At 49.6% G+C, this 13,064-nt stretch overlaps 1 protein-coding gene across 1 annotated transcript; it reads left to right on the forward strand.

Annotated features, from left to right (window-relative positions):
• The first annotated feature begins 1,013 nt into the window (after positions 1 to 1,013).
• LOC119440173 (uncharacterized) lies at positions 1,014 to 1,604 on the forward strand. Its single transcript, XM_037705107.1, has one exon. The coding sequence runs from the start codon at positions 1,014 to 1,016 to the stop codon at positions 1,602 to 1,604; it is 591 nt and encodes a 196-aa protein (XP_037561035.1).
• The last annotated feature ends 11,460 nt before the right edge of the window (positions 1,605 to 13,064 follow it).

Below are 13,064 nucleotides of genomic sequence, written 5' to 3' on the forward strand. Positions count from 1 at the left end.
GTGCTTATTATGTCCACTATGTCCACTATGCTTACTATTTGACTTTTAGGTGAATGTTTACGACAATTTATATGGCCACTATAACTCGCGTAGGGGCCACACTTTAGTGTCGCGATTTTGACGAGCCTTTATTGGGACAGGGCTATTTGACCTCATTTTTCCAACTACGAGTATGAAATCCGCCGTAAACCTCCGCGATCGACTCCTCTCGACATCCAGTAGCGACGCGCGAAAGTACGCTGCGCTCGACAATTCGCTGTTGAGCCCGATCAGAATCAGCGCGCGGAAGGCGATTGCTTCTCGGTTGGATGTCTTTTTTTTAATATTGGCTGTCAAGTTATGGGTGCGGCCCTTACACGGGTGCGATCCTTACACCGATATACACGGTAAGAATCTTCCTTCGTGTAATTGTCTTCTACTTCGCTATCACTAATACTGCTTCGCGTTCCCGGCCAAACTGCACTCTTTTTAATTTTTTTAGTATTTTGAGTCCGAGTATAAGCGCTGCTGCGCGTGACTTCTAGACTTCTATTTATTCTGATTTTGAGTGAATCCGGCTTGGCATCATTTCGGACACAGAGTGAATTCTATATACAAGGTGTTTCAGCGAACAGTTTCCAAAATTTTTAAAGGTGGCCTGTGGCAGATAGTACAATTCTAGCTCATGAGCTCGTCTACTCGAAGATGCGGGCTGTTAAATATTAGAGGAAGAGGACGACGACGGCTACTAGCGCGCTCGGCGCGAGCGGCTCACTCGTGATCTGGCGCTTCTGGACTGACTCCCTCCCTGCCTTTCCCCTATGACTTCTCTCTCTCTCTCTCTCTCTCTCTCTCTCTCTGGACTGACTCGAACGGCCAGTATGGACGCGTTATTACGGTTCTTCGAGCAATAAACTTCCCCTTCCCGCCCTTCTACTGCGAAGACTCCTTTGTTTTACATTTTTGGTGCCGAGAAACCCGGGACTCTGTGATCCAAGCGACCCGACAACGAAAGGACTTCGCCGGCAACGAAGATGGAGCGGATCAAGGGCAAGCGAGCAACCCAACGAGCTCTGCACACGCGTCTCCGAAACGAGGCAAGCCAACTCATGGAATCGAGTCATTTTAGCGCTCCGGCGCTTCGAGTGCTGCATGACAGACTGAACAACTGCAACGACGGACTACGGGTGCTCAACGAACAGTTGGAGGGCTACCTCACGGACGAGCAAGCATCCGAAGACTACATCTCGGTCGCGGATTATGAAGACAACGCGGCAGCAGCCTTGTCCCTTCTCTGTCACCACATCGAACAACTTCAGTCTCAAACGACCGCGGATCGAGGCCTACCGACACCTAACGACGCCTCAGCTTCAGGTACGATCTCGGGACATCGTGCCCTCGGTGATAGCTCAACACCAGTTGTCGGTGCTTCTCGACTTCCGAAGCTCGACTTGGTTCACTTCAATGGAACAGTGCAACAGTGGCAGCCCTTCTGGGACATGTTCAAGCACGCCGTCCACGCAAATACCAGTTTAACGAACATCAACCGCTTTCACTACTTGAAAACCCTTTTGGCTGGACCAGCGGCCAAAGCAATCGAGAGAATTCAAGTGACGGACGCATAATATGCAGATGCCATCGAAATTCTAACCAACCGCTTCGGCAACGTGAGGATCATCGAGCAGAAGTACTTGGAGAATCTTCGAATGCTGAGACCAGTGAGGTTTTCTACTGACGTGACTGCTATGAGGAATCTCCTGGATACCGTACACATTAACGTGAGAGGTCTCAAGGCTCTTGGACGATCGGAGCTTTCATACGCTGCGATGCTCGTCGAGATTCTAACGAAAGCGATCCCCAATGACATCGTGGTGGAACACTACAAGCGACAGAGCTTACTACAAAAGCCCGATGAGATCCAGTCATCAGAGACGGAGCTGCGCCAGCTATTGGATTTTCTCCGACTGGAGGTCGAAGCTCGTGAAAAAAGTGGTCACTAGGATTCCTGCGTTCGCGACACGCACGATGGAAGGCGTGACAGGAAGACCTGTGCCACGCCTACCGCCTCCGTGTTACACAACGAATCCAGCAAGACGAAAGGTAATTGTTTTTTCTGCCTTTCACCCACCCACGTTACGGAAACGTGCACTTCTACAATAAGCCTGCAGGACAAGAAGAGCCTTTTGGCCAAGTCGGGCAGATGTTTCAAGTGCACGATATCAGGCCACCGCTCGAAAGATTGCCGACGCAATATCCGTTGCGCTTACTACAAAAGCTTACTACAAAAGCTTACTACAAAAGCTTACTACAAAAGCCCGATGAGATCCAGTCGTCAGAGACGGAGCTGCGCCAGCTATTGAATTTTCTCCAACTGGAGGTCGAAGCTCGTGAAAAAAGTGGTCACTAGGATTCCTGCGTTCGCGACACGCACGATGGAAGGCGTGACAGGAAGACCTGTGCCACGCCTACCGCCTCCGTGTTACACAACGAATCCAGCAAGACGAAAGGTAATTGTTTTTTCTGCCTTTCACCCACCCACGTTACGGAAACGTGCACTTCTACAATAAGCCTGCAGGACAAGAAGAGCCTTTTGGCCAAGTCGGGCAGATGTTTCAAGTGCACGATATCAGGCCACCGCTCGAAAGATTGCCGACGCAATATCCGTTGCGCTACCTGTAAAGGCAAGCACACAACAGCTGTTTGTGACCCCAACTACGCTAGCAAGAAGAAACCGAGTGAACGACAAACCCCGAGCTTGCATGCTGCCGCACAAGCACCTACAAGCAATTTATTTGAAAATGACGTATTACTGCAGACGTTCCGAGTATGAGCTCTAAGCGACTGCAATTCTTGCTATATAAGAGGGGTCCTGGACAACGGAAGCCAGAGAACGTTTATCAGAGAAGATATATCCAGAAAACTAAGCCTGCCAACACTGAAGAAGGTAGATGTTGAAGTGAAAGCGTTCGGTGGTTCGAGCGGTGCGCCAAAAGAGCAGCTCAACTTGGTTAAAGTGACTTTGATGAGCCAATTTGACAGCTCCAAACACGAAATCGAGGCTTTGGAGGTTCCCTTTGTCTGTGATCACTTGCTTGAACCTCCACAGTCACAGTCATTTGTGCAGAAGCTGGCTAATGAAAAGAAGTTTATTGCTGACTTTGTATCGCTTCCTGGCCTAAAAACAGAAGTCGGCATAAGCTTGCTCATTGGAGCCGATCAAATGTGGAAGCTCGTGCTAAACGACGTTTGGTCGCACGACGAAGTAACAGGCCTTGCTGCGATCAACACCAAGCTTGGCTGGACATTTCAAGGGCCTGTACCATGCGACGGTCGCATTTTCAAAGAAGTCCGCGCGCACGTTTGTGTCCTTCGCACGAGTTGCACAGAGACTGACGTGTCTGAAACCTTACAGCACTTCTGCGATCTAGACAGCATAGGCATTTCTGACCCTTCTACCCACGAAGAGCATGGAAATGAAGTGGTCCGGCAATTCACGGAGAACATAGCATTCAAGAAGTAGAATTTGTAAATTGCAACACGGGCCATAAGTTAATATGTAAAAAACCTAATTGGTGAATTTTTTAATTAGTCGATTATGCATTTCAATTTTTTGTGCAAGCGATGTTCACCTCTTCGAGTAGACCAGCTCTTGAACTAGAATTGTGCTATCTGCCACAGGCAACCTTTAAAACTTTTTTGAATGTGTTTGCTGAAACACCCCGTATTTATGGCCTCTGCATGCAAGAGGCGATGTTTCCATCCCTAATACGTAAATGTTGTAAATAATTAGAAGATAGTTTTTTCTTTTATTTTGTCGCCAGTCGTTAGCATTGATTACACGAAAGAGAATCAATATTGAGACACATATCACTCACGTTCTTTTCACACGCCGTTGATAGAAGATTCTGCCGAAGGGGTCACTGAAGTCTGCAGGTTTTTTTCAGGGTCAAAAAAAAGCACGCAAAGTAATTTGAAGTGAGGTAGTGAGGTGAACATACATCAACATATTCATTTTCTAGGTATAGGCTATCCATTTAGTTGGCTACCTCGTTCTCTTTAAAAAATGTAATAAAATTTGTCCTTTGTATATATTTAAACATATTGTGTCTTCCTTAGTGGAAATTTTTTTAATGTTAAATTGAGGAAACACGGATGAGGTAGCCGCCGCTGGTGCTTCTAATGCGCTTGTCCTCCTATTGTCAGGATTTGCCGAAATAAAGCGAAAGTATAAATTAGAAGCCGTGCACGTCCGTGCGAACAATGGTGCCGTAAGCTTTTAGCCACAACAAAAGTGAAAATGTGGAGACGCCGCAAAAGAATCCTCACATTATGTGGGTAACAGAACTCTGGTAATGACATTTTAGGGGCGGAGGGGGGTTGGCTAGGGATCTCCGGGGAGGGGGGGGGGCTCAGCCCCCCCGGGAAAATTCCGGAGGGGGCGCGAGCCCCAGAGCCCCCCCATAGTCGGCGCCGATGTTATTGCCCACCACACTGGTCATCTCCAATGGATGCCACGCGGTGTCGTTCCGTGTCGCTCCTGGTAGTAGTGCTCACTCCGCTCGTCATCTCCAATTGGCTGCCTCGCGTTACTGTTCCGCTTCTCGCTTCTGGTAGCAGTGCTCACCACGCTCATCATCTCCCATGGCTGCCACCGTTGTTGTTCCGCTTCTCGTTTCTGGTAGTAGTGCCCACCACACTCATCATCTCCAATGGCTGCCACGCGTTACTGTTCCGCTTCTCGCTTCTGGTAGCAGTGCTCACCACGCTCATCATCTCCAATTGGCTGCCACGCGTTACTGTTCCGCTTCTCGCTTCTGGGAGCAGTGCTCACCACGCTCATCATCTCCCATGGCTGCCACCATTGTTGTTCCGCTTCTTGTTTCTGGTAGTAAGGCCCACCGCGCTCTTCATCTCCAATGTCTGCCACGCGTTGTTTTTCCGCTTCTTGTTTCTGGTAGTAGTGCCCACCACACTCATCATCTCCTATGGCTGCCACGCGTTACTGTTCCGTTTCTCGCTTCTGGTAGCAGTGCTCACCACGCTCATCATCTCCCATGGCTGTCACCGTTGTTGTTCCGCTTCTCGTTTCTGGTAGTAGTGCCCACTACACTCATCATCTCCTATGGCTGCCACGCGTTACTGTTCCGCTTCTCGCTTCTGGTAGCAGTGCTCACCACGCTCATCATCTCCAATTGGCTGCCACGCGTTACTGTTCCGCTTCTCGCTTCTGGTAGCAGTGCTCACCATGCTCATCATATCCCATGGCTGCCACCGTTGTTGTTCCGCTTCTCGTTTCTGGTAGTAGTGCCCACTACACTCATCATCTCCTATGGCTGACACGCGTTACTGTTCCGCTTCTCGCTTCTGGTAGCAGTGCTCACCACGCTCATCATCTCCAATTGGCTGCCACGCGTTACTGTTCCGCTTCTCGCTTCTGGTAGCAGTGCTCACCACGCTCATCATCTCCCATGGCTGCCACCGTTGTTGTTCCGCTTCTCGTTTCTGGTAGTAGTGCCTACCACGCTCTTCATCTCCAATGGCTGCCACGCGTTGTTGTTCCGCTTCTCGTTTCTCGTAGTAGTGCCCACCACGCTCTTCAACTCCAATAGCTGCCACGCGTTACTGTTCCGCTTCTCGCTTCTCGTAGCAGTGCTCACCACGCTCATCATCTCCCATGGCTGCCACCGTTGTTGTTCCGCTTCTCGTTTCTGGTAGTAGTGCCCACCACACTCATCATCTCCAATGGCTGCCACGCGTTACTGTTCCGCTTCTCGCTTCTGGTAGCAGTGCTCACCACGCTCATCATCTCCAATTGGCTGCCACGCGTTACTGTTCCGCTTCTCGCTTCTGGGAGCAGTGCTCACCACGCTCATCATCTCCCATGGCTGCCACCATTGTTGTTCCGCTTCTTGTTTCTGGTAGTAAGGCCCACCGCGCTCTTCATCTCCAATGTCTGCCACGCGTTGTTTTTCCGCTTCTTGTTTCTGGTAGTAGTGCCCACCACACTCATCATCTCCTATGGCTGCCACGCGTTACTGTTCCGTTTCTCGCTTCTGGTAGCAGTGCTCACCACGCTCATCATCTCCCATGGCTGCCACCGTTGTTGTTCCGCTTCTCGTTTCTGGTAGTAGTGCCCACTACACTCATCATCTCCTATGGCTGCCACGCGTTACTGTTCCGCTTCTCGCTTCTGGTAGCAGTGCTCACCACGCTCATCATCTCCAATTGGCTGCCACGCGTTACTGTTCCGCTTCTCGCTTCTGGTAGCAGTGCTCACCATGCTCATCATATCCCATGGCTGCCACCGTTGTTGTTCCGCTTCTCGTTTCTGGTAGTAGTGCCCACTACACTCATCATCTCCTATGGCTGCCACGCGTTACTGTTCCGCTTCTCGCTTCTGGTAGCAGTGCTCACCACGCTCATCATCTCCAATTGGCTGCCACGCGTTACTGTTCCGCTTCTCGCTTCTGGTAGCAGTGCTCACCACGCTCATCATCTCCCATGGCTGCCACCGTTGTTGTTCCGCTTCTCGTTTCTGGTAGTAGTGCCTACCACGCTCTTCATCTCCAATGGCTGCCACGCGTTGTTGTTCCGCTTCTCGTTTCTCGTAGTAGTGCCCACCACGCTCTTCAACTCCAATAGCTGCCACGCGTTACTGTTCCGCTTCTCGCTTCTGGTAGCAGTGCTCACCACGCTCATCATCTCCCATGGCTGCCACCGTTGTTGTTCCGCTTCTCGTTTCTGGTAGTAGTGCCCACCACACTCATCATCTCCAATGGCTGCCACGCGTTACTGTTCCGCTTCTCGCTTCTGGTAGCAGTGCTCACCACGCTCATCATCTCCAATTGGCTGCCACGCGTTACTGTTCCGCTTCTCGCTTCTGGGAGCAGTGCTCACCACGCTCATCATCTCCCATGGCTGCCACCATTGTTGTTCCGCTTCTTGTTTCTGGTAGTAAGGCCCACCGCGCTCTTCATCTCCGATGTCTGCCACGCGTTGTTTTTCCGCTTCTTGTTTCTGGTAGTAGTGCCCACCACACTCATCATCTCCTATGGCTGCCACGCGTTACTGTTCCGTTTCTCGCTTCTGGTAGCAGTGCTCACCACGCTCATCATCTCCCATGGCTGCCACCGTTGTTGTTCCGCTTCTCGTTTCTGGTAGTAGTGCCCACTACACTCATCATCTCCTATGGCTGCCACGCGTTACTGTTCCGCTTCTCGCTTCTGGTAGCAGTGCTCACCACGCTCATCATCTCCAATTGGCTGCCACGCGTTACTGTTCCGCTTCTCGCTTCTGGTAGCAGTGCTCACCATGCTCATCATATCCCATGGCTGCCACCGTTGTTGTTCCGCTTCTCGTTTCTGGTAGTAGTGCCCACTACACTCATCATCTCCTATGGCTGCCACGCGTTACTGTTCCGCTTCTCGCTTCTGGTAGCAGTGCTCACCACGCTCATCATCTCCAATTGGCTGCCACGCGTTACTGTTCCGCTTCTCGCTTCTGGTAGCAGTGCTCACCACGCTCATCATCTCCCATGGCTGCCACCGTTGTTGTTCCGCTTCTCGCTTCTGGTAGTAGTGCCTACCACGCTCTTCATCTCCAATGGCTGCCACGCGTTGTTGTTCCGCTTCTCGTTTCTCGTAGTAGTGCCCACCACGCTCTTCAACTCCAATAGCTGCCACGCGTTACTGTTCCGCTTCTCGCTTCTGGTAGCAGTGCTCACCACGCTCATCATCTCCCATGGCTGCCACCGTTGTTGTTCCGCTTCTTGTTTCTGGTAGTAGTGCCCACCACACTCATCATCTCCAATGGCTGCCACGCGTTACTGTTCCGCTTCTCGCTTCTGGTAGCAGTGCTCACCACGCTCATCATCTCCAATTGGCTGCCACGCGTTACTGTTCCGCTTCTCGCTTCTGGTAGCAGTGCTCACCACGCTCATCATCTCCCATGGCTGCCACCGTTGTTGTTCCGCTTCTCATTTCTGGTAGTAGTGCCCACCACACTCATCATCTCCAATGGCTGCCACGCGTTACTGTTCCGCTTCTCGTTTCTCGTAGTAGTGCCCACCACGCTCTTCAACTCCAATAGCTGCCACGCGTTACTGTTCCGCTTCTCGCTTCTGGTAGCAGTGCTCACCACGCTCATCATCTCCCATGGCTGCCACCGTTGTTGTTCCGCTTCTTGTTTCTGGTAGTAGTGCCCACCACACTCATCATCTCCAATGGCTGCCACGCGTTGTTCCGTGTCGCTTCTGGTACTAGTGCTCACCACGCTCGTTCATCGCCCATGGCCGCCAGGCATTGTCGTTCCGCTTGTCGCGTCTGCTTGTAGTACTCACGACGCTCGTCGTCTTTGATGACCACCATGCCTCGTTGCCTTGCCTCACGTCTTCGCAACCATCAGCCGTTTGACGTATTTGCAGGCGCACATTCTTTTGTCGAGCCTTGTTCGCATCCGCCAACGTTCATTTCCCTGCGCCCCTCAAGCGCATAGATGCCTGCGGTAAGTAGGGTTCGTCCCTTAATTATTCACAGCAGCCGCATCTTTCTCATCCTTCCACATCACTGTTTCGCGTGCCACAAGTGCATCATCCACTGTCAAACGAAGGAACACTGCACAATTGTCGCTGACCTACAAGGCATTTATCGTACGTTCTGAAGCACAGCGGTTTCAGTCTGTGATAGCACGTCAGCATGAATCCGTCGAAGACGACAACAGTACTCCGAGATCGTCCTTCGTCCGTGGCACGGTAGGTGGCGTGCATCGTTGTACGCGCGCTCATGTAAGGTTTTTATTTACATCTTCCAGTCCCACCTGGCAACAACAACAGCCGGGAGATCAAAACACGGAGACAAACGCAAACCTGCACATGCGACGCCTTAACCACGCTATGCGCTACGAAGCAGCACTCACATGAGCACGCAACACCATAACTAAACCGCCATTGTGCCCTAACAACATGGCCGCTACAGCAAAAAAAAAATTGGAGGACGCTTAAGCTTCGCCTTTAAGAGTGGAACGCGATAGCGTTATCGGGCCCCGTTTGCATCGCATTTTTCTTTCAGTGGGCTTCACTGCAACACAGAAACAAAGACCGAGCTTACACCGATCACATTAAAGTCGGCTTCACTTTTAAACAGAAATGCATTGCTGGGAAGACGTTTTTCCAGGGGCAATATAAGTCGTCTTATATTAAAATGTGAAGACCCTAGCACCTGTTTTTTTTTTTACTATTTTATTGTTTGCTATTGCCCCGACGCGCGCGCGTGTCCAAAACGCATTATGCAGGCGAAGTCCTAGTTTGACCTTCCGTAGGGTGCCTCGATGCCAAGCGGCGCTGGCATCGAGGCACCCAAGACCTGCCGAGGATGCGAGCGCCATCTGGATAGCATTTTCGCAAGTACACCCGAGCGCGCCGCATTTGGCATTGTAGAAATGCTGGAAAAGAGGTTTGTGTTTGAGTTTCCTCGTAACAGAATTATGATTTCTCATACATTTTAAATTAGACTCCGACGCCACCATGTCTGTAGGTTGTGGTTAAGTCGTACTTTACGATTTTTCTGACGGTTTTCACTGAGAGTTTTTAATTTTTGTTCTCCACAACCTTGCACCACGTGGGGGGCCTGCGCGGTCGGGGTGGTTGGGGATGGTTTTCTCCGCCACGGACGCCGACATACACGCTGAGCCTGGATTTTCATTTCATTTTCATGGTGTTTGTGCGTCAACAATTAAAAAGGTGATCGTGGACCGATCCCGGAGGTAGAGTGCAATACAGGACCGTCCCGCGGCGGAGGTGAGGCAAGCTTCAAGCACTGCGCCCCTAATAATAATTATAATGAATAGTCATGAACGAAGTAAATAAATCAAGATACAGTGTTTTAAGTCGATGGGTATACAGGAATCATTTGTGAACAGCACATGGGCTCACGAGCAGGAGGCATTGCCATATAAGCAAAGGGCAAAATGTATGTACCACCATGCACCCTTGACTCGCAAGAGGACAATGCCACCGACTGTCGGGATGTCTGTGCCGTACAAACGAAAGACGGAATTGTTATATCCACGGTGTATATCTCTCCTGGCACACCCAAGTGTGATGGCGAGAAGTTCATGACCGGGCAGTTGGCAAGGGTAAGCCTTGATGACAGTACCCCTGGGATCATCGTTTGAGACTTCAATGTGAACATTTCAAAACCAGACACGAAATGGTTCACTCAATTTGTGCTATAAGAGTTTGGTTTGAATTGCTACACTAATCCAAGTCACCCAACTACTCAACAACGGTCGTGTATACATTTAACTTTCGTCAATTTTCTGTCTCAGGTTGTAACCGAACCAATCAGTGTACATCACAGTAATCACAAAGCGAACGTCACTTCCATTACTAAGTGATGAAAATAAACAATGAAAAGTTGTCTAACTATGTGTGATGTGCTACAGCTTCGGCTGGTCATCCACCTTCGCACAGTGGAATGGCTCCTCAATTTTTTTTCTTTCTTCCATGTGGAGGGCGCCGGAACTGTGCTCCCGCATAAGCACCGCTGAAACTTCCGTCCAGACTGGACTATAATGACCGATACAGAGTCCGCAACGGCAAATCGGCAGTTGTTCATCGTCGCTGTGGCGGAGGGAACATAGCTAAGGTTCGAGTGCGTCTTCGGCGCTCTGCCACTGCCACGGTCCTTGCCGACAGGAAGAGTCCGTACCGCAGGGACGCTTTGCGTATGCGCCGCCTAGCCATGAACAAGAAACTTAAGCATAACCTACAAACGAATATTTTACAATAAAAGGAATTCGAAGTAACAACGCGTCATTATTCATTTGTCAGCGGCCGCTAAAGCAACATCTACCAATGACTTTGATCAATGATGCTGATGTCTCTGGCAGTGGTGTTGGGAGTAACCCACCAAGCCGACTCCCAGTGCCATTTCCGGATAAATAATCAGCAATATCCTCTTTACTTCTTGAAACGGGAAAACCGCCACCCCCCCCCCCATAAATCTGTGCTACAGTTTTATAGCGAGAATTAGGTACGTGTCTCTTTGACGTCAGCCGATGGCCGGACCCATTCCTGGAACGAAGTCACCTCCTTAGGCCGGTACTTTCCAAGAGTGTCCCGCCTGCAGTTTTTACTTTGGGACCCCTTCCTGTATACTAGTCTATGTACTAATTTACTTATCAATAAAAATGAATTGAATTGAATTGAATTCTCTCATAAGGTTATGGACAATTGGTGCTACCTCTCTTACATATGCGTAGAATTTCATTTGCTGGGGTTAGTGCCGGCTTTAAGAGTCATTGCGTTGCCGTCACCACAACCAATGTCTGTCATGGCGTACCGTCCCTTGCCTTGGTTAAAAATACTCTTGCCTCGCCCATGGTATAGCCATCTGGGAAGACCATTAAATACTTCTTCATATCGATCTTCATATTTACTATTGACTTTTTCTGCTCAGGTTTTTGATCCCTTATGTGTAAGTCACATGAAGCGTTGTTGAACATGACGATGGCATCCGCAGAAGACCTGCTCATAGCGAGTTAGGGAACAACACAGCATACGTCTCCTGTAAACACATACGGCACCGTTATCAGGTCTCGTTTACCTTATACAGGGTGTCCCCAACTATCATGCACAAAGATTAAAAATTTAATTATGGGGTTTTACATGCCAAAACTACAATCTGATTATGAGGCACGCCGTAGCGGGGGACTTCGGAAATGACCACCTGGGGTTCTTTTAACGTGCACCTAAATCTAAGTATGGATCATATCCATGTCATTAATCAGGTAATCGAGAAATCTGCGGCGTACAATCAACCGCTCTATATGGCTTTCATAGACTGTGAAAAGGCATTTCATTCAGTAGAGATACCAGAATTTATATAGGCATTGCGTAATCAAGGAGTACAGGAGGCATACGTGAATATCTTGGCAAATATCTACAAAGATTCCACAGCTACCTTGGTTCTCCACAAGAAAATTAGAAAGTTACCTACAAAGCAAGGGGTCCAGGCAAGGAGACACAATCTCTCCAATGCTGTTCACTGCATACTTAGAAGTATTGAAGCTCTTAGACTGGGAAGGCTTAGGAGTGAGGATGATTGGCGAATATCTCAGCAACCTTCGCTTTGCAGATGACATTGTCCTGTTCCGCAACAATGGGGACGAATTACAACAAGTGTTTGAGGACCTTAACCGAGAAAGTGTAAGAATGGGGTTGAAGATTAATATGCAGAAGACAAACATAATGTTCAATAGCCTGGCAAGAGAACAAGAATTCAGCATCGCCAGTCCGCATCTAGAGTCTGTAAAGGAGTACGTTTATCTAGGTGGGGGACTCACACGGGACCCTGATCACGAGAAGAAAATTTACAGAAGAATAAAATTAGGTAGGAGTGCATACGGCAGGCATTGCCAAATCCTAACTGGGAGCTTACCACTGTCGCTGAAAAGAAAAGTGTATAATCATTGCATTCTACCGGTGCTAATATATGGGGCAGAAACTTGGAGGTCAACAAAGACGTTCGAGAACAAGTTAAGGACCGCACAAAGAGCGATGGAACAAAAAATGTTAGACCTAACGTTAAGAGGCCGGAAGAGAAGCGGTGTGGATCAGAGAGCAAACGGGGATATTGTTGTTGTTGTTGTTGCCTCAAAACATGCTCATTCTAGCTGACATTAAGAGAAAGAAGTGGAGCTGGGCAGGCCATGTAATGCGAAGGATAGATAACCGGAGGGCCACAAGAGTTACAGAATGGATAGCAAGAGAAGCGAAGCGCAGTCGAAGACGGCAGAAAATTAGGTGGGGTGATGGAGTTAAGAAATTTGCAGGCGCAAGTTGGAATCAGCTAGCACAAGACAGGGGTGATTGTAGATCGCAGGGAGAGGCCTTCGTCCTGCAGCTGAAATTAATATAGGCTGCTGCTTCTGATGATGAAATCTAAGTGTGCAGATGTCGCATTTCGCCCCCACCGAAATGCGGCCGCCGGGGCCGGGATTTGATCCCGCGACCTCGTGCTTTGCAGACCAACACCATAGCCACTACGCAACCACGGCCGGCCATGCACCAAGATTTCAATATATAC

This window comes from Dermacentor silvarum, chromosome 2, assembly GCF_013339745.2.
Source record: "Dermacentor silvarum isolate Dsil-2018 chromosome 2, BIME_Dsil_1.4, whole genome shotgun sequence".
Taxonomy (NCBI): domain Eukaryota; kingdom Metazoa; phylum Arthropoda; class Arachnida; order Ixodida; family Ixodidae; genus Dermacentor; species Dermacentor silvarum.

Coding starts and splice junctions, on each gene's coding strand:
- LOC119440173 (XM_037705107.1), top strand. CDS start 1,014: ATGGAGCGGATCAAGGGCAAGCGAGCAACCCAACGAGCTCTGCACACG.